The sequence below is a fragment of the Furipterus horrens genome, unplaced genomic scaffold (genome assembly GCF_987537825.1).
Source record: "Furipterus horrens unplaced genomic scaffold, mFurHor1.1.pri manual_scaffold_5, whole genome shotgun sequence".
In the NCBI taxonomy this organism is placed as follows: Eukaryota; Metazoa; Chordata; class Mammalia; order Chiroptera; family Furipteridae; genus Furipterus; species Furipterus horrens.
The window spans coordinates 10,227,504-10,249,504 of record NW_028327175.1 but is presented as its reverse complement, the minus strand read 5'-3'; the positions used below and the strand labels follow the sequence as shown (position 1 = coordinate 10,249,504).

The 22,001-nt window shown below is 40.5% G+C and overlaps 1 protein-coding gene across 2 annotated transcripts in view; it reads left to right on the top strand.

The window, feature by feature from the left end:
- WDR70 (WD repeat domain 70) overlaps window positions 1-22,001 on the top strand; it is a 243,778-nt gene that overhangs the window by 59,146 nt on the left and 162,631 nt on the right. For both annotated transcript variants that reach the window (XM_090276166.1, XM_090276167.1), the window contains exon 8: window positions 21,312-21,465. In XM_090276166.1, the coding sequence (XP_090132292.1) occupies window positions 21,312-21,465 (154 nt within the window). The remainder of the gene's footprint in view (window positions 1-21,311; window positions 21,466-22,001) is intronic.

The window sequence follows — 22,001 nt, the reverse complement described above, 5'->3', positions numbered from 1 at the left end:
CGGAGATCCTTTGGTACAAAGTAAATATCCAGATTCTTGTCATCCCTTCACTTAATAAGTTTAGTGTCCATTGATTACTTGTGCATAAATCAGTTATTTCAGTGAAGATTGCAAGTTGGTGGTTTTCTAATTCTATTATTTCATCTGTTTGCTTTTTGCCTTTTTCTAGAAGAACTTTTCTTCATTAACCAATATGCTTTGGTTATCCTGAAATACAGTTTGTACTGGAGAAGCAGGATCAATGCTTAGTTATTTCCCTTTAATTACCCATTTTCAGCTTAAGGGTTAGTGGTGAAAAATGAGTTGCTCTTATTGATAGTGATGGCTTTTTCTTTTTTCAACATTAGTAGTTATGATTTTAAAATTTTCATGTGTTTTAGTCAATTGCAGTCATTATTCTTTTAGATGTTCAAATTGTCCCCGATTTGGCCAGTGGGAGGCTGATTGTTATGTAGTTTTGATATGACCTCGTTAGTCTTTAAAAGCTTACTTATTTTCTAGCATAACATGATGTAGGCTTCCTGGTACATTCCTTTCCAAGTCCTGGAGTCAGTATGTCCCCTGGAGACCTATTTTTTCTTTTTTTTAAGTGGAAATGGTATTTAGAGACCAAATCTGGATGTTGCACATACTTATTGATATTGTGGTTTTATAGTTTCTTGACCTTTTCAGTGGAAAGAGATGGAAAATATAGATATATATGTGTGCATGCATGTATATTTAAATGACAAAATCATATTGATATTTCCATTTCAAAATTTTAGTAAACTTTTAATTTCAGAATTTTTTTTTTAATAACTACCTCATAATTTATCTACTTGGTAAATTCAAATCTGGAGGTTTCTTTTTTTTATTTTTATTTTTAAAAATAATTTATTTATTTATTTTTAGAGAGAGGGGAAAGAAAGAGAGGGAGAGAACCATCACTGTGTGGTTGCCTCTCACTTGCGCCCCCAGCTGCAACTTAGTCATGTGCCCTGACTGGGAATCAAACCAGCGACAGTTGGCTTGCAGGCCGACACTCAATCCACTGAGCCACACCAGCCAGGGTCTAGAATATTTTTTAATTTATGGAAAGCTTCAAAGATAATACAGAATTCAGGTACACCCCTAACCCAGTTTCTTCTTTTGTTGACAATTTGTAGTACATTTGTTTTTTTGGTTGTATTTAAAAAAAAAAAATGTTTGTTTACTTATTTATTTATTTTTAGAGAGAGGGGAGAGGAGAAAGAGAGGGAGAGAAACATCGCTGTGGTGGTTGCCTCTCACTCGCGCCCCCAACTGGGGACTGGGAATCGAACCAGGGACGAATGGCTCACAGGCCGCCGCTCAATTCACTGAGCCACAGCAGCCAGGGCTATTGTGGTACATTTGTGACAGTTAAACCAATGTTGGGACATTTCTATGAAATAAACTTAATTTGGATTTCACTTTTTAAAAAAGATTTTATTTATTTATTGTTAGACTGAGCAGGAGGGAGAAAGAGAGAGAGAAAAATACTGTGTGAGAGAGAGAAACATCAGTTGGTTGCCCCTTGCACGCGCCCCGACTGGGGACCGAACCTGCAGCCCTGGCTTGTGCCCTGACCAGGAATTGAGTCAGTGAACTTGCGCTTTGCCAGACAAAGCCCAACCAACCGAGCCACACCAGTATATCACGGGTATATGCTATCATGTTTTTACGATTTCTCTACTGTGAAGTTACTTATTCCTTCCATTTCCATATGATAATTCTTTGGAAGCAAGTTAATAAATGCTGCTCACACTTGGGAGAGTGGAAAAATTAAGCTTTACCTCCTGGAGAGTTGTTTCTTTTCCCTCATTCATCAGTTTGTTTTTTTATCAGTATCGACTACTGGTTAACTTTATGCCATTCCTTCGTGATAAGCCGATACCATGTTACGTGTTTTGTCTCAGATTGTTTCAGTGGTGGCTGTTGGGAGCTATTTCAGTTTGGCTCTTAGGTAGCTTTCTTTGACATGCTCCTTTTCTAATTTTATTTATTTATTTTTTGAGTCCTTCCTTACGTTTTGGGTATAAGATGCTCTATAAGATGCTCATCTTTTTCCCTGCCCCAGCCCTAGAATCAGCCCTAATTCCTAGGAGAATGGTGTCGGAAAACAAGAGCCAGGCCCTCGATGTGCTCGCTGCTCTTGGGCTGTCGCTGCTTTTAGACCTCAGACAGCAGTGCTGGAAGGAAGGTACTTGCATGCACACTGCACCTGTGTGTACACTGTACCTATAATTGCTTCTGTGTCCCTTTGCATCTGTTTTAAGCTGAATAGGCATTCATACTCGTGTGTCTGACTAATCCAGCACACATTGTTTCATTCTAGCCTTTCCTGTTCTTTCTCCTCGGGAACCTTCAACTTCCCACCAGTGAGAAACCCGACTCCCATCACCCATCCGTATCTGTATTTGTTTAACCCCAGTATAAGTGTAATGCAGTTCCAGAATTGTAAATCTGTGTCCCTGTTCCAATTTAAATTTTTATACTCAAATTCAAAGATAGAACATATTCTTGAGAAAAGACTTACTGGTCAAAACCAGGGGTTGGCAGAATTTTTCTGAAAAGGGTCTTATTGTAAGTGTTCTAGGCCTTATAGGCCACAAATGATCTTTTAGGATTTATCCTTGTGTGCCTGTCTATATTATATAATACTAAATTGGTTTCACATTAATTTTTTAAATAAAGAGAAAGGTGTAATATAGGTATTTACATTTTTTGTTCAATTTCATTGTGTTTATTTTGTTGGCTTATTTTTCCAGTTTTTGATTCTGACATCCAACATATTAATCATCAATCCTTGTTTTTTACTAATAGCACATTTGATAAATGTGCAGTAAGTTCTCCCTCAATTAATAACTGTTGAATATGGCAAAGCCAGACTTTGGTATGCCATTGCAAGCCTTTCTTTGTTTTGACATTGATCTTTTAAACAACTTTTTGATTAAGTTATTCACCCATATGAGAATCCACTCATACTTAAAATTCGAGCTAAATTCTTCCATAATTTCTCATCACATCCTTCTACATTTTTCCTGTATCATCTGCCAAAAAACTGTAGGGAATTTGTTGACTGTCTTGAAGATATAAAACCACAGGATGCTGTTTTCAGACCGTCTCCTCACCTGTAAGAGCAGGTGTCAGAATCTGGCTGACATCCAGGAGGCAGCATTGTGGTGAATAAGTGGGTGTCAGTGAGGCATCCCCACACAAGGGACCCCCACAGCCAGTCAGGAGGGAAGGTAGGCGTGAGACTGGGTGAGGCGGTGTGGATTTGGGTACCTCCGAGGGCTCTCTCCCAGGGACTCTTGGTGCTGCAGTACGTTTGGCCTTGTGCTCACTCCCCTGGGACACCCCAAAAAGACTGCTGTTAAATGTTTTCTGGATCTGCCATTATGAAAATCAGATTTTTAAAAAGTGCTTTTCTTTTGTTGTTGCTCAATGTTTGTGATACGTCTTCCGTTTTTGGTATTTTGAAGTCTGTTTAATAATTTTTTTTTGAACTTTTGCCCAGCAGCAATATTAAATTTGTGTATCTCTCGTTTCTAAAGTCCCATTTAGGGAAAATCAGTACCACATTTTCACTGATCCAGGCTGCTAGTCATCTTTTTTTCCCCCCTCTATGTTTCCTCAGAGTCTCACAAATGTAGGTTTGAGTCAAAATCCTTGGAATCATGAACTCTTCCTTTGGATGTATCCTCTCTGCAAGAAGAAATGTAGATGGAGTAAGATTTTTCATCAAATACTAATTTTTTTATAACTTAGGTAACCCAGGTTAAGAGCTCTCGGTCTTTTACCCACTTCACATGGATCTGCTGTGGTCCAAGGACTTGCATTTCTAACAAGTTCCTAGGTGCTGCTCTGAGGGCACCCTTTGAGAACCATTACACTTGTCAGCACTTCTCTTGTTGATGGACTTTAGCATTGTGGCCACTTTTTCACTATTACAAGTACATGATGAAATTATCTTTGTACCATTGAGTGTATCTCAAGAACAGATAGCAAGAAGTGAAATGCCATTTGTGCACACTTAACAGTTTTGACGTTGTCAAATCGTCCTCTTTCAGTTACCCATTTTGTAAAATGCCACGTGGCTCATCCTGGGAGACAGCGGCAAACTGCTCCCTGCTTTGCTGTCTCTGCATGAACTGAATAACGCAGACACAGTGACCAATCAGGAAGTGGTGTGATGAGTCTTTGATCAGTATGCACATTATGGACTGAAGAGCCAGCAGCAAAGTTTGTACTTTATGCAATTTCTCAGTTCATAATATACTGTAGTAGCAAAATTCTAACTATATTGTTGGGGCCTGCTATTATTTATATAACCTAAATTCATGCATATCAGAACCACACAGAGTAAGGAGTTCCTGTATTGGACATGAGCAAATTTTTAAAAACTCAATTATACACATATGAACAATTTCTTTATTGTGAAAAATAAATTATATGTCTCTACTCTGATCTTTTGGTCTGCTGACAGATTAACAAGTTAATGATTAGTTTGGAGATTTATAAGCCAGGTGTTTGGCTTTAATATTTGGGATAATTTAGTCAACCAAATGTTGTTTAGTCAGTTGCAACACAATTTCATATGCAGTAAGTATTGTTTTAATTATTTTTGTTTTCTTAAAAACATTTTGTTTATGCTATTACAGTTGTTCCTAATCCCCCCCCTTGCGCCCCTCCCCCTAGCCCTCCCCCACTCTCACAGGCAGTTCCCGTACCATTGACCACGTCCATGGGTCACATATGCAGTAAACATTGTTTTAAGTATTGATTGTCTATTAATTCTATTCACTTTTGAGAAAAAATGTTGCAGTTTTTATTACCATCTGATACAGTTTTTAACAGTTTCTTAGTTGTTTTCAAGTGGCTGAATTCCACTGTTTTTCATCACAGTTACTTTAAGCAGTTGCTGTTTATTTGACTTGTAAATGTTAAAATGAATTTTCATTTCTGAGTTCTTGCTGTGTTAATTGAGTACCTTATTGTTTTTAAAGAATGTTTTAAAAATCACATTTATTCATGTATAACTTTACATACTGTATAATCATTCTTTTTAAGTTCTGTGGATTTTGAGAATTGCATACAGTCATATTACCAGCACCACAATCAAATTATGAACATTTTCATTATCCCAAAAAGCCCCTTCCAGCCATTTTGCAGCCAATCCCTTCTCTTGACCCCCAGGCCATCAGTGCGCTGATTTTGTTGTTCCCTCTACCTTTTTTATTGCTGTGCAGTACTCCGTTCCGTCGTCGTCCGTCGGCAGCCGTCCGTCTCGAGAGACGATGGTGTAGCTTCTTAAGAGTCTATCTGCACCGCCGAGAATGGCTGTGCAGTCCGACTCGGGAGTGACATGGTATCTGTCTCCTCCCGTGTTGAATCGACATCTTGTGATGACGCTGAAGCTACAGAGCCTGGGCAGGGTAATATGGAGGGTCTGCTGTTGCCCATGCAGCAGACCCCCCCTGTCTTCGCAGCTGAAGGGTCCAAGGGAAAGACGGAGTCGATACAGCTTGGCTTCAGGTGCGCCGCAGGAGTTGCCGGTGTTGACTACAACGTCAAACCGCCTTAGGGACTCCGGCTCCGGATTTTCTGTCGGGGTTTACTCCCTTAGCCTTTCCCCTGAAGAGGTATGCCGCAAGGCAGCGGAGGTTTTTTGGAGTCAGAGTTTTCCTTCTCTGATGTGCCCTGACTGGAAGATCGAACCAGCGACACTTAGCTCGCAGGCCGACGCTCAATCCACTGAGCTAAACCAGCCAGGGCAGTACTCCTTTTATGAATATATGACAATTTATCTGTTCATCAGTTGACAGGCATTGGGGTTTCTTCCACGTTTTAGATACTATGAATCAAGCTGCTATATTTCCATATAGGTCTTTTAGTGGATAGATGTTTTAATTTTCTTGGATAAATACTTAAAAGTGAATTGCTAAGCTGTATGGTATATGTGCATGTTAACTTTATAAGAAATTGCGAAACTTTAACAAAGTGCTGTCCATTTTGCTTTCTTAGGAGCAGTGTACAAGAGTCCTAGTTACTTCACATTCTTACCTGTACTTGGTATTATCAATATTTCTAAATTTAGCCATCCTTTTGGGTGTATAGTGATGTGTAATTGGGTTTTAATTTTCATATCCTTGATGGTTAATGATGTTGAGCTTATTTTTATATCCTTATTTACTCTACATTTGTCTTCTTTGGTGAAGACAAAAGGGCAGATCTTTTGCCCTTTAAAATTGTTTTTTTGTTCCCCCTTGGGTTGGTTGATATAGTTTTGTATTTTTTTTCTATGTTTTATTGATTATGCTGTTAGAGTTGTCCCAATTTCTTTTCCCTTTATTCCCCTCCATCCAGCAACCCCCCTCCCCCCAGCAGTCCCCCCGCCCTTAGTCCATGTCCATGGGTTGTGCATAAAGCTCTTCTCAACATCCCCCGGTCCATTCTGCACCCTCCTACTATGCTTCTTAATCCCTGCACCATTCCCCCCCACCTCCCCCTCCCAGCTGACCTCCCCCCACGTGTTCCCCATACCTATGATTCTTTTCCCACTCTAGTTGTCTGCTTAGTTTGCCTTTGTTTCCATTCTCTAGCTTCTGTTGTTGATAATTGTGATACTGTTTTCCCTTTAATGTTCATAGTTTTGATCTTTTTTTCTTAAGTCTCTTTAACATTTCATATAATAATGGCTTGGTGATCATGAACTCCTTCAGCTTTACCTTATCTGGGGAGCACTTTCTCTACCCTTCCATTCTGAATAATAGCTTTGCTGGATAGAGTACTCTTGGTTTTAGGTCCTTGCTTTTCATCACTTTGAATATTTCCTGCCAATCCCTTCTTTCTGGCAAAGTTTCTTTTGAGAAATCAGCTAACAGTCTTATAGGTACCCCTTTGTAGGTAATTCTCCTCTTCTCTCTTGCTGCTTTTAAGATTCTCTCTTTATCCTTAACCTTTGGCATTTTGATTATGATGTGTCTTGGTGTGGTCCTTTCTGTGTCTAGTTTGCTTGGGAATCTCTGTGCTTCCTGGAGTCGTATGTCCATTTCCTTCCCCCAATCAGGGAAGTTTTGTTTCATTATTTTTTCATATAATTTTTCAACTTCTTGCTCTCCCTCTTCATCTTCTGACAATCCTATGATTTGGATGTTGGCACGTTTAAAGCTCTCCCAGAGGTTCCTAAGCCCCTCCTCATTTTTTTCAGTTCTCATTTCCTTCTGTACTGGTTGACGGTTTATTTCTTCCTTATGTTCCACTTTGTTGATTTGAACCCTGGTTTCCTTTCCTTCACCACTTGTTTCATGTGGAGTTTCCCTCATTTCACCCAGGATAACCTTCATTCTTTCCCCGTCCTGTTTAATCTTTTCTCTCCAGTCTGTGAGCATCTTTATCACCAGTGCCTTAAACCATGCCTCTGTTGGGTTTGCTGTCTCCTCATCTGTTAGGGTCACTCTCTGCTCGTTGCTTAGTTCTGTCACTGGGACCTTGGTCCGCGCCCCCTTCTGGACCATACTTTTCTGTCTCCTCATCGTCACAGCTTTCTGTGTTTGCCTCTGTGATTTGGGTAGGGCTGTTGCACCTGTTACGTTATAGGAGGCAGAGCCTTAGGTATTTGTCAGTGTGTGGTGACCCATTTCACTGCGTTTTGGCGCTGTATGTGGGGGAGGGGTCTGAGAGGGAACAGTGCTGGTTGCCACCACTTTTCCAGGCACTTCTCCCCTTTGCTGTACTAACCAAGCTGCCTGCTTTTCTAGACTGGTAGCTTCTGCCTCCGCCCCAACCCCCACTGGCTGCACAGTCAGAAGCACTGTGGCTCTATTTTCCCCGGCGCTGGAACCGCAAGCTACGTGGTCTGGTGTGGGGCTGGGATCGCTTCTTGGGTTTAAACTGTATGACTGTGTTTTTCACCGCGGCTACTGCTCGCTGCGCCTGCCAGCCGCGCTGTCTCTGTCTGTGGAGCCAGGTGTGCTGCCACCAGGCCCCGCCGCGCAGCCGCTGGTCGGCTTCTCTTTCTCTCTGTCCTAGCCCGCTCCTCCTTCCTTTCTGGCTGATTATTTCCTCTTTATTTCTTTTGCTGAACTTCCTTGCAGTTTCCAGTTTCTGGATTTTCTGTTTTTTTTTTTTTTGTCTTTTTTTCCCGGTTTTGAAGAGGTTGTAAATTCCTTCTTAGTTGTGAGGAGACGCAGTGTGTGTATTTACTCCTCCTTGGCCGGAAGTCCCGCTATCTCTGATATAGTTCTATATAGAATACGAGTATCACAAATATTTTCTCTTAGCCTATGGCTTGATTTTTATTTTCATAATAGTGTCTTCTGAAGAGCATCTTTAATGCACTTTTAAATTGTTCTTTGTCCTTACCCTTTTTCTGTTTGTTAGTATATAAACCATGTCTTCTTGAACTATTTTTAGCTAGGAAGAGTTCTACAAATATTTATTAAATGAAAAATAATTTTCCAAAAAATCCCGTTTTGTAGTATATAACTTATGTATTTATATTATTCAATTACTACAGGAAGTATGAGAGGTTACATCCTGGGAATAGATGTGTTTTATGTGGGGGAAATGGAGAACTTCACTTTCTTCTTATACGTGATATGACAAAACTGCATGAGTTTCTTTTGTAACTAAAAAGATATACTTCAGAAAACAAAAGACATTATAAATGAAATTAAAAGACTATAAACTCAGAAAGAAGTTGAAATACAAATAGAAAATAATGGGTACTATTCATTATACCTAGAGTTTCTACAAGTCAGTAAAGAAGGGGACATTTGAAAATTAAAACAGGTCAAAGTAAAATGAATTAACAGATAGTAGAAGAAATACAGCTGACCAATAAACTTGAAAAATGTTCTCAACTTCATTATCAATCAAAGAAGGAAAAATTAAAATGCCAATTAGATACCACCTGTCATCTGTAGGACGGGCAACGATGAAAAAAATCTGGGGTGTCCAGTGCGGGAATGCGGCAAGGTGGGTTATCGATTACTAAGCATCTTTCCCACAGAACAATTTGATACTATCTATTAAGATGTAAAATGTGAACTGTGTTGACGAAACCCCTTCAGGCATTGTTGGTAGGAATGTAAATTGGTGCCATTTTCTGGAGGACAACTTCACATCATCTTCCAAATTACAAGCACAGATACTCTGTGACCCAGTAACCACGTTTAGGAACTTCTCCTGTACACCCACACGTGGAAGTGACCGAGGAATACATTTATTTACTGGAGCGTTGTATGTAATCGCAACAGATAGGTTTTCTGGAATTTTAGTTTCAGCACAGAACAATGACAGTCTAAAAATATCTTTTATTCCCCCTTACAAACAGTTCTTTGTCTTTTAGGCTCTAGAACAGTGATTGACAAATCATGGCCAGAGAGTCATATCCAGTTCATGGCTGTTTTTTTTTTGTGTGTGTGTGTGTGTGTGGCACTTGCACTAAGAATTTTGCAATTAAAATTGTGAAACAAAGTACAGCAAAGAATATTACAGATTGTATATGGCCTGCAAAGCTTCAACTGTGTATAAAATGTTTTCTGACCCCCAACTCTAGAGCCTCCTCACCACCCCCTTGTTCTTTTACTCTCCTTGCCTGGTGACAGACAGGCCAGACGGGTTCTTCTTCCGTCTCACTTCCCTAGATATGCGATCTGGTAGCTAGTGGAGTGAGCGCACGGCCTGCGGAGTTTTCCAGGCGACGGGGTCTGCGAGTAACCAGAGGGGGGCCCTCCTCTGTGTGACGGATGCTGTGCTCCAGGGAAGTGATCCTGTTCGGTTTCTGACCGGTTGGTACATCTTTGTTTCGCCAACCCCGTGTCTTCTGTTGAGCGTTCTTCCAGCCCCTGCTGTCTTGTGCTGTGATCACGGTTTCCGTGAGGGCAGCCTTTCTATGCTGAGTCCCTGCTACCCCAGGAATTCATGGTTTGTGGGTGACTCTCACATGAGGCCGTTGCACCTTTTTTGGGAGGTGTTTTTCTAATCACGCTGGTCCTTTTCTAATAGCAAGTTCTGATCAGTTTCTACCTTTCAATTGCCCTTTCAGTTTCCAAGTCTGATATTTCTCCCTTCAAATAATCTTAAGGAGACCTTGGAAGGAAATAAGTAGTAACAGTGGCAGCTCCTTGTTTCACGTGCTGTGCGAGGTACCTTGACGTGGGCTGTTGTCACTTCTCGCTCGGTCTTATACATAGAATTCCTCCGGGGTGTTCAGGGGAGGGAACCAGGACTCGGCGAAGGTGCGCAGCTCTTATGTGAGCGTTGCCTCAGGAGCTCCTCTGCGCAGTGCTGCCGTCTAGTCTTGTCTGCTGGTTTTCCAGAAAAACCAGGGAGGCCGGGGCTAGTGGCGCCGGAAGACTTGCTCATTGTCACACTGCTAGTTAGCAGCAGGGCGAGGGCTTAGATCCCCGGCCTCCGGCCTCGCATTCCGGTGCGCTTTTCACTGCATCAGGACACCTTGGCTCCTGAGCCCCGAGTGACAGCCCCGAGCAGCTGTGTTTATCTGTCTTGCATGTCTCAGCTTGTTTTGCTAGTGGAGCAAGAACTACTTAAAAGGATCCTCAATCTTCACCTTTCCACTCCCCTCCACTTCCACTCACATACTCCCGCGCGCCCCATGAGCGGCTTCACAGAGAGAGTTGTGCAATGTCACTGAGCCTTCCTCTGGTGGCAGGGACACCCTGAGGTAACACTCATTTCCTCATGACTCTAGTGCCTTGTCAGGACTGGCTTTTCCTGTCTGCTCTTTGATCAGAATCTTAGTTATTTAGGCAGGAGTTTGAGGAGCAGATGTTATACCCCTGGAACAAGCCCTTTAATCCTCCTTAGGACTGGGTCTCATAGCTCTTCATCCTGCCCTTTCAACTCTGTGGCCAGCGGGGTGCAGACCGCACTGGTGAGCGCTGTGCCAGGCCATCCACTTTAATGTTGGCAAGGAGCGCGCCTGCGGAGCAGCGAGGCAGAGGGAATCATGACTTCTCCTGTAATGCTAAAATAGCAAGGTGGACACTCGTGCGGGCTCGCTGCGACTTTGTATTTCCTTCCAAATGTAAATAGAGCAATTTGGTAGGGCCAATAGCCAGAGAAATGAAGTCACTGACTTTTTTTTTTACTACCTTGTTGTCTTAAATTTCACTGTTTTTTATTTTTATTTTTTTTAGATTTCTTTCCTTCCCTTTTGGAAATTAAAATGATTCACTAGAGAAACAAAAGTGATCACTTATAGTACTTGACCTTTCATAGTTAGTGAAGAAAATTAAGGCTTCCCCCAAATGGGAGTACTGTAAACAAAAGTATACCCTGGGAACCAACTGGTTCATTTTCTTCTACTTCACAAGACTTTGATTTCTCAGTCTGAACTATTTAACCATCGAAGATCTGCTTGTTTGTATGCAAAAAATATTGGACTAAGCAGCCTAGAATTTTCTCAGCTCCTAATGAATTGCTTGAAATTTAGTATATTGGGAAGGGTCTGATGAGGAGAGAAAAGTCACGCAGTCATTTGAACAGGGAAAAGTCTATAATGAAGAATGACTGGCTGTGACAGCCGACTGGAGTAATGAGGGACTGGCCGGTACAAAGGAAAGAAAACTAAAGGCTCTAGGAATAGCAGATAAAAGGAGCAGCCCCCCCCGCCCCCCCCGCCCCCCCCAGTATAGAGATAGAACATGCGAGGGATGGGCCCCCAAGCCTGAGATCCAGACCCCATTTGAGAGGGCAAGGCTGCGGCTCGCTGAATGATAAGGATGCTGCCATGTTTTTATGACCGTAGAACTTGCGAGAAACATGTCTCACCAGGCTCCCTCTGCTGCAGAACCTTGAAGGAGGTGCTGGGCGAGCCTCCTGGTGCTGCTGCCTCGGGACTGTGCTCTTCAGAGCCTGGTCGTGAGTGGAGAAGCGGCAGAGCCGCAGCAGCCAGGCGCTGGGGAAGCCGCGTGCGGCGCAGGAGCCTGCCAGGAGGAGCACGGAGCACGCCCGCCCCGGGAGAGAAGCGCTGCATCTGCAGCCCCCTCCACCCCCAAAACTGAACTTCATGCCAGCTGGTGAAGGACAAATATTTCAGGGGCCCAAGTCCATTTTTGCAGAGCAGGCAGTGAAGGTTGAATTTGGAGCTGAGAGGCAATAATGGACAACTGGAATATTGGATCAAACATTTAATTTTATATGTTATGGACTTCCATTTAAATTTGGGACGCTGGTCAGAATTTTCCCGAGGACCTCATTCCTTCCCAGTATCTCAGGAAGGCTGCCACCGGCCAGAGAGGCTCTTCTTTTCTGGGTGGAAGGGCCCAGGCGGCGGCCCCACCTTGGCTTTCCAGCTTCCCTTTTTGTAAGCACCTGGTTTGGGAGTTTCAGTTGCTCATCTGCCGGGACACTCTGAGCTTGGGCCTTGGGGTGAAATTCCCCGTATTGTCACACATCCCAACCTCGGAGCCCACTCAGCCCTTTGTTTGAATTATCTTTGCCATTAGAAACAGTACTGTGAGCCAGTACATTAAGAATGGTTTTTTGACGAGTTAATATTCCAGACACTATCAGCTAGAATTTCATCATTTTAAGAGACATGGTCATTATGAATTTTGAACAGTTTCTAGTTAGTGGTGGCTGTGCAGAAAGGCAGTTTCATTGGTAAGTATCTGATTTGGATTTGGGAACCAACCAGGAAGAATAATACTCTTGAGATAACACCTAGCCAGATACACATAAATGTTAATTTGCTATATGTTCTGTTTCTAGAAAACAAACTTATTTTCTGAAATACCCATTTATTTCTCAACCTTGAAATTATAGACTTAGAAAGTAAATTGGACTAAATAGCCTAACATTTTGTTAAAATTGTCTTATTGCTGGAATTTATTTTATTTTGGGACCAGCCTGTTAGGGTAAATCATCAAGGAGCTATCAAGACAGATGCTCCTTTTTATTTTTGACAGAAACATTTTATGCTTGGGACTTTGATTATTAAATTGGTTCTCCGCAAGAATTCTTTATGGGTAGGTTAATAATACCTATTCAAGGTGCATAATTTCTTGCTCCCTATTCATATTTATGTGTGATTTCTTTTCTAAGAGCACGGTATCTGTGATAACATACCACTACGCTTGCTCTGCTGTGATGGTTTACATGCCATTCCTGAAGAATGTTATATACTATTTTTAGCAATGTGGGTAAGAGGTTTTTACCTAATGAGTTTACTTCAATAGTCTTTCTAAATTTGTGACTGAAAGTCACATTTAGAGGCTGCACAATGACTTTTTTAGTACTGGTAGTATTGTCATCCAAATGGACTTTTATATATTTCATTAGTTTTTTTTTTTTTCCTTTAGTTTTAAATCAACATTTTACTTAACTTTGTATTTCATTTTTCATCTAATTTATGAGGCGGTAAGAATCTTCCATTCCAAAGTTGAGATTATTTTATATTTATTTCATCTTGTGAACGGCTAACTGCTCAGTGCACTAGCCATTAGTATATGTGACTATTTAAATAAAAACAAAATTAAAAATTAAGTTCCTTAGTTGCAGTACTCACATTTCAAATGCTTGACAGGTCCACGTGGCTAGTGGCTGCTGTGATGATATAGAAGAGTTCCGTCGTCACAGAAAGTTGTGTTGGATAGTGCTGAGTTATGTAGCATGTACAGTGGTTACGGATTCATACACAGCGTGGGGAAAAAGTAGGTTTACAGTTATGAGTACACAAAGCAGAGTTTATTATTGTATTATCATGTATTAATTATTGTATTTTCCCTATGAGCAACTGTAAATCCACTTCTGCCCCAGCCAGTATTGCAATAGTTGATATGATAGCTTTCTTTCTCTCTGAGGGTAGATTTTGTTATTTTACAATCCCAATAATAATTTTTCAGGCTCAGTGCGAATTTTATAATTTACTCTTTCTGGTTAAAATAACATATATTTTATTTTGCCCTAACAATTATATGTGTATATTTTTCAAATTATACATACTTCTACCCCATGGAGGTGACTACTATTAACATCATGGTATTTGCCCTCTAGTTTTCTTATAGTCACATATGTAAATACTTCATTTTACAAAATTAGTACCGTTCTGTACATACTGTTTTATAACCTCTTTTTGAATGTTTATAAATATCTTGGAGATATAGGGAGAATTTTTCTAAGATTTATATGCACTTGACAAATACAGAGCACTTCCTGTGTGCCAGCTCTTGTTTAGGCTTCGAGCGCAGAACACGACGGAAGTGTAGCCCTGTCCTTACAGAGCTTTCATTCTCGTGAGGGAGGACCAGCTGCAAACAAAACACGTGTAATGGCAGACGGTGGTAAGTGCTGTGGAGAAATAACAGACAGGATACGGGGAGTCACACAGCTCCATTCTTAGAAACCTTTGAGAACCGCCCCCCCTTTATGTAATTTTTAAAAATTAAATTGATTAGGGTAACACTGGTTAATAATACTTTATAAATTTCAGGTGTACAGATTCATAATGTCGATACAGCATTTGTCTACTCTTATTGTGTGCTCAGCATCTGAGGTCTAGTCTCCTCCTTCACCTTGTCTTTGACCCCCTTGACCCTCTTCATCCTGCCCTCCTTCCTTCCTCTCCAGTAACCGCCCTTCGGTTGTGTGTCTATGAGTTTTTTGTTCATTTGTTGCGTTTGTTTTATATTCTACATATGAGTGAGGTCATAGTTCATACTTCTGTGGGTTTCCTTGTGTCTCCTTGTATGTGACTCTGACATGTGGCCATAGCTGGAATGCAGACAAGATCTATTTCCAAAGCATCCTGTCAATAGGCTGGCCTCAAGCTGGTACAGAAGTCTCGTGGTTTGCTCCTCCTAACGGGGGTCCCCTCACTGTCTGCTACTGTAGAAAAGGTCACTAATTGACTGGATAGTAAGTCCATCTTGCTTTCCCAGAATAAATCATACTTGATTGTGATGTATTTTTCTTTTTATATATTGCTGGATTCAATTTGCTAGTATTTTGTTTGGAAATTTTTGCATCTATATTCATGAAAGATAATGGCTTGTTATTTATCTTTTTACAATGTTCTTGTCTGTCCTCATGAAAACAATTGTAAATCATTCTTACTATCATATTTTTGTTTCTGGAGATCTTTGGATATAGCTTGCTCTTTATTTTTCTAGCTTTCTGAAATAGATGCTTAGATCATTGATTAAAACTTTTTTTGGTGATTTATATATTTAATCATGTAATTTTTTTTTTCTAAATATGGCTTTGACTGCCTGCCACAAATTCTAATCCATTGTATTTTCATTATCATCCAGTTAAAAACATCTTCTCATTTCTTTTGGGTCTCTTTTTTGACTGAGACATTATTTACAAGTATATTGGTTAGTTTTCAAACATTTGGTGGTTTTGAATTATTTTTAAAAATAATTATAATTATATAATTATTTTTAAAAAATTCCTTTCTAATTTAATTCCACTAGGATTAGAGAACATAATCTATGTGATTTTAGACTTTTGGTGTTTGTTGAGTCTTGATTTAAAGACCAGTAAAAGTCAGTTTTTAAAACATTATTTGTATACTTGAATGTGTTTTGCTGTTTTTGGTACAACATGTGTAAATTAGTTAAATTTAAATTTATTAATTATATTGTTCAAATCTTTCTCCTTGCTGATTTTTTATTTGCTTGCTGTATTGGTTACTGGGAAAGAGATGTTAAAATCTCCCAATGTGACTTTGTCTTTGTCTTGTTTTTTTTATTTTATTTTATGTATTTGGAGGTATACCATTAGGTGCAGGTATATTTATAATATCTTCCTAATGGATTGAACCTTTTATCATTATGAGATATTCTTTTTATCTTCAGTAAATGTTCCTTGCTTTAAAGAGTACTCATTCTGATAGTAAGATATACCAGCTTTCGTTCAGTATTTGTGATGTATGTTTTTATATTCTTCTAGTTTCACAATGTCAATATCTAAATAAAATATCTCTTCTAAGTGAAAAAAATTTTATTCATTTTTACATACTTTTAATTGGAATATTTAATGTAATTGCTGATAAGTTTGAACATAAGTCATACATATGATTCATTGTTTTCTATTTGTCCAACCTGTTTTATTTTCCGTCTGCCCTTTTTTAAAGTATATTTTATTGATTATGTTGTTACGGTAGTTCTAACTTTTTCCCTCGTTGCTCCCCTCTGCCCAGTACCCCCCTTCCCTCCAGCAATCCCACCCCACTTAGTTCATGTCCGTGGGTCGTGCATATAAGTTCTTTAGCATCACCCTTTCCTATGTTATTCTTAACTTCCCCCTGTCTATTCTGTACGAAACAATCATGCGTCTTAATCCCTGAACCATTTCCCCACTTCTCCCCCTCCCCTCCCAGCAGATAACCCTCCAAATGATCCCCATACCTATGATTCTGTTCCTATTCTGGTTTGCTTAGTTGGATTTTGTTTTTATTTTTTAGATTCAGTTGTTGGTAGTTGCTAGTTTGTTGTCATTTTAGTGTTCATAGTTCTGATCTTCTTTTTCTTAAGTCCCTTTGACATTTCATATAATAATGGCTTGGTGATGATGAGCTCCTTTAGCTTTACCTTGTCTGGGAAGCACTTCATCTGCCCTTCCATTCTAAATGATAGCTTTGCTGGATAGAGTAATCCTGGTTGCAGGTTGCCTTTCATCAGATTGAATACTGCTTGCCAGTCCCTTCCTGCCTGTCTGGATGAGTATTTCTTCTTTATATCTTTGTTTGCTGGACTTCCACGCAGTTTGATTTTCTGGAACTTCTGGTTGTTTCTAGTTTTGAGGTAGTTGTGTTCCTTCTTAGTTGTGGAGGGAGACCCAGTGTGTCTGTCTACACCTCCATCTTCCCTTCTGCCCTTTTATTGCATGAATTAATTTTTAATATTATTATTCTCCTCTTTGATAGGTTTTTATTGTCTTTTACTATTCTTTTAGTTTACCCTAAAGATTATAACATATATCCACATAATAGGCTTAAAGCCTATTTAAAATTAGTACTTTTACCTTTGCATTGACTTTGGACAGTCAGTGCAAAACCTGAGAACATTTGCTATATGTAACTGTGTTTTCCCCTCTTATACTTCTGCAGTGTTTTCATGTATTTCAGTTTTACATATGGGTATGTGTGTACGCATTTAAAATCCCATGAGATGTTATTGTTGTTCTATGTGGTCAGTATTCATTGACATTTACTTATATCTTGTTCTTTTCTGTTCTTCTTCATACCATACTGTGTATCTGTGCTTTTATTTGGGATCATTTTCTTTCTTCCTGAAGAACTCTTGGTAGTAGTACAGTTGGCTGCTGATAAATCTTTTAGTTTATATTTTATGACAACAGTTATTTTTCCTTTATTTTTAATGATTCTATAATTCTATCTAGGCAGTTATTTTTATTCAGAACTTTGAAGTTATAATTGCATTATCTTCTGGTTTTTGTTCCTCTTCTTAAGTTTATTTTTCCTCTTTGAAGGAATTTTATTTTTTCTACTCTGGCTGTTTTTAAGGTTTTACTTTTGCCTTTGACTTTTAGCAATTTTATTATGATGTGCCTGGGTGTGGTTTTCTGCTACCCTTCAGGGTTTATAGTACTTGAGTCTCTGGGTTAGTGTCTTTTAATCATTTTTCCAAAACTTTTGACAGTCACCTTTTCACATTTTTTTCTCTCCTTCCTTTCTGCAATTCTGATGAGAGACCTTTGCAACATCGTGTATGTATTTTTTTTCTGCATTTCCACTTTTTCTCACCATGCTTCAGCCTAAAAATTATCTTTTAACTATGAATTCTCTGCTATGAAACCCATCCATTAGTTCTAAATTTTAGTTATTGTAGTTTTCATTCTAGATTTTCTGCATATTTTTATGACTTTCAGTTCTATATTTAAATTCTCTACCATGTCATTTAATTTCTTAATTATACTTATTTTAAATTCCATAGTTCTTAAGTTCAATATTTGGTTCTCCCAATTTCTGTGAACTTGGATAATTTTTTTTCTTTTCACTACCCTCTAACTGAAATTTAGCATTTCCTTTAATTATGAAAGTAGAAAACAAAGTCACAGATGTACCTGCAAATTTCAGATGCTTTTATATCACATTACCATTGTAACAGATATATTGAAATTCATATGTATTGTATGCTCATCACTGGTTTGAAATTATAGTAGTTATTAGACTTCCCTCTAGGCATAATTACTTGATATAGTAGTATAGAAACTCACATATATGTCACAAATTTTAAATACATATTTTTATAGTTATATTCTTTATAACTGGTTTCTACTATATGCCTAATATATTTTTAAATGAGTTTTAAAAACATAATAAGAAGAGGTCCACGGACTTTAGAGTCCAGAATGGTCCAGGCACAAACACTGGTTCTGCACAGCACAGGTCGGGTTATGCCACCCGTCATTCAGAATGCTCCCATGGTTTTCTTGTTTTCCCGAGAGAGAGGAAAAGCCATGATGCCCTCAGTGGCTTCCATGGCTCTCTGGGATGACACCACCTCACTCGCTGCAGTCTGACCTCACCTCTACCTGTTCTTCTCTTTGCTCACGATGCCACGGCTACACTGGGAGAGTGGTCCTCTCTCGTAGCTGGTCCTCCTTCTTGGAACACTCGTCTTCAAACTGTCTCCCTTGTCTACCCCCTCACTTACTTCACAGCCTGCTCAATCCCTCTGGACCACTCTACTTAACATTTTTGTCTCTGCCCCTCGGTACACACTATCTGCTTTCCCATTTTCCTCCATGCACTCACTACAGTTTTCCATGTTACATATTTTACTTTTCCATTAGTTTAGTGTTGATTTGGGGAGGGAGGTTCGCTATGGGCCTGTGTTGGACCTTCATTAGCAGCAGCAGTTAGGTCAGCTTTGGAGCTGGTCTTGGTCCCCTGCCTTTATCCATTCTACCACTGACACTTCATTTATAAGCCCAGTGCGTTCACAGTGGGGTAGATGATGACGAAAGCTTTGTCAGCTGACTTGCTGGGTGTTTATTACCCTGTTTGAGGTGATGCTCTCTGGGACTCACATGTGATACAGAGAGCTCCACACTCGGTGTCCACACTCCCACGTCTGTCTGTCCACATCACATGCATCTTCCTGATATCTCCTCGTCTCCATTTCTTTTTTATAATTTAACCAACAAAACAATTTATTCAAATAAGATTAAAATGCTCTAAATAGCGTTTTTACATTTTCTTTTTTTAATTTCGTATATTTATTTTTAGAGAGAGGGGAAGGGAAGGAGAAAGAGAGGAAGAGAACCACCGATAGGCGAGAGAGACATCAGTCAGTTGCCTCTCGCACGCCCCCAACTGGGAACCCAGCCACAACCCAGGCTTGTGCCCCGACTGGAACTTGAACCTGGGACCTTTCAGTTTGCAGGCTGGCACTGAATCTGCTCAGCCACACCAGCCAGGGTAGTTCTTACATTTTCAATGAAAAGATTAAAAGGATACATGTGCAATTCTAATCTATTCCCACCTAGTGTTTAAAAATTTAATCTTTGTTCTATTTTCTTCCATTACCATTTAGTCCCCTACTACCCCCTCCCCCCAGCAATCACCACACTGTCGTCCATGTTCATGAGTCCTTTTTCCTTTTTGCTCAGTCTCGCTACCCCCTAATCTCCATTTGTTGATCTTTTCTAGGGTTTATCTTTCCTTTTCTGGAGAGCATGTTTCTTATCAATGTACTTGATACTTCTTGCTCTCCTCATTCAATTACTATGTCATGGATATCATGGAGCAGAATGAATTTCTTTGGATTGTCCAGGTCCCTTGAGACTGTGTTAAGTCAAAGTGCCAGAAAATTAACATAGCCCTGTTTCAAGCATGTGAATGTGTGCTGCTGTTTGTTACATGTGACAGTAAGTGGCTTTTGGTTCTCCTGCCTAATAGAAGTAGAAAAACACACTTTACCAGATCACTGACTACATACTGCTTAGCTGGCAGATCCCAATAACCCTGTCTTTATATCCTGTGAAAGAGGACATCTGGCTTTCACATTATATAGTCTTTAATTGGTGATTAATCACCCTCAGCCTTTCACTGTCTTCATTGTATTGACTGTCCCTAGCAATAGCTATCTCATTCTATAATCCTTTCAATTACTCCTTTTCCTGTATCTCTCGAAAGCCTGAAAAATTGCACCAGCCAGTGCCTTCCGTTTCACCAACAAACTTTAGAAATGACCACTGCACTGCCGCAGCATGTCAGGACTAGGTACCACGGGTGACGGTGTCTCCTGCTAGCCAGTCAGTACTGGATATGCTCCAGATCTCACGTGGGATCCAGCTTCCCAGACCGCTTTTGATAACTATGTCAGGTCATGTTCCCCAGAACACACTTTGAAACTTCAGGAATTGCTTGCAGGAGATTTGTCGAAGAGTGCTTCTAGGATCAACCCCCATGAGCGAAGGCGAAAGGGAAACAGCATTAGGAAGATGGAGACATTGAATCACAGTTTAATTGCAAGAGGAGTCTCAGTGAATCCTCCAGGGAGAGCCCTTCCAAGATATACCCCATTGAATCAGGGGGCTGGACACCTTTACAGCCTGTAAACCAGCCATTGAAGGTGGGCTGCTGTGGGTGAGGGATTCTCTGCAGCTTAGGGAAATTCCTGAGGGTTCAGCTGTTAGCCATCAGCTAGCGAAGTCCTAGAAGCTGGGGAAATGAGGCCTTCCGTCCTGAGGGGTAGATCTAGTGGCACAGCACAGCATTAACACAGCCACCATGCAAGGTCAGCTTCAGGGGAGCGGTGTGGTCAGAAAGGGCTCTCCAGTGCGAGAGGAAAAAAAGGAGGAGACGAAAACTTGTCCAAACACCTCACCTGTGAAGGGGAGGACAGAGAAGGTCGACGTTCTCGAAGGGACAGAGGAGGATGGGATCCAGCATGTAGCCGGTCGGTTTTCCTCCTGCAGGCCGTGGTTCATTTCCAGTGCAGTGGTCAAGGAGAAGGAAGAAGAGAGGTCAGGGGCAAGTAACTTGATAACATTAATGGGAAGAAATGGAGGCAGTTCTTATTTGTTTCTTCTGGGAAAGAGCGGGAAGAATCAACAGCTGGAAGAGGGACAGCTGGTTGGGTTAAAGACTTAAAATGAGTCAAGATTTTAATAGGTTGCTGTGCAGAGTGGGAAGGGAGAACTGACAGGAGAGCCCGCGGTGGTGAGGGTGCGTTTGCTGCTGATGTTCCGATCTTGTAGGATTATCAGTTTGTGCGATCGCGTGACTTTTTCTCTGGCTGTGCTCAATGTATAAACATTATGCTCAGTGTTTTACAAGACTGTGTTCTTTTTCTTTTGCACAGCCATCAGATCAAGTCATTACAGTACAGTAACACAGGAGACATGATTCTTGTTGTATCTGGAAGCTCTCAAGCCAAAGTGATCGACAGAGATGGGTTTGAAGTAATGGAATGTATAAAAGGGGACCAGTACATTGTGGACATGGCCAACACCAAGGTAAGCACCGAACAGAGTATCTTGGTGAATTTAATTAATTCGGCACGCATTTATTCACAGTTTGTTTGAGTTGCCATCGTTCGCTGCAAAAGTTAGTGTTTTGTTTTAAACAATTTATTGTTTCTCACAATTCTGTGGATCAGAAAATTTTTTTTTTTAAAGATTTTATTTATTTACTCTTTTTATTCTAGAGCAAAGGAAAGGGAAGGAGAAAGAGAAGGAGATAAACATGAGTGTGTGAGAGATACAGCGATCGGCTGCCTTTTGCACGCCCCCAACCTGGGATCTGGCCTGCAGCCCAGGCATGTGCCCTGGCTGGGAATTGAACCAACAACCTTTCGGTTCACCAGCTGGCCCTCAGTCCATTGAGTCACACCCGCCAGGGTTGATCAGGAAATTCTTATGCTTCACATAGCGTCACCTGGGGCACGAGGGTGGTTATAAAGTCCAAAATGGCCTCACTCATATGGGTTTATGGTTGGTCCTCTACCCCGTGGCATCTTTTTCTCTCTCCCTCTTCTCCCCTACTTCTCCCC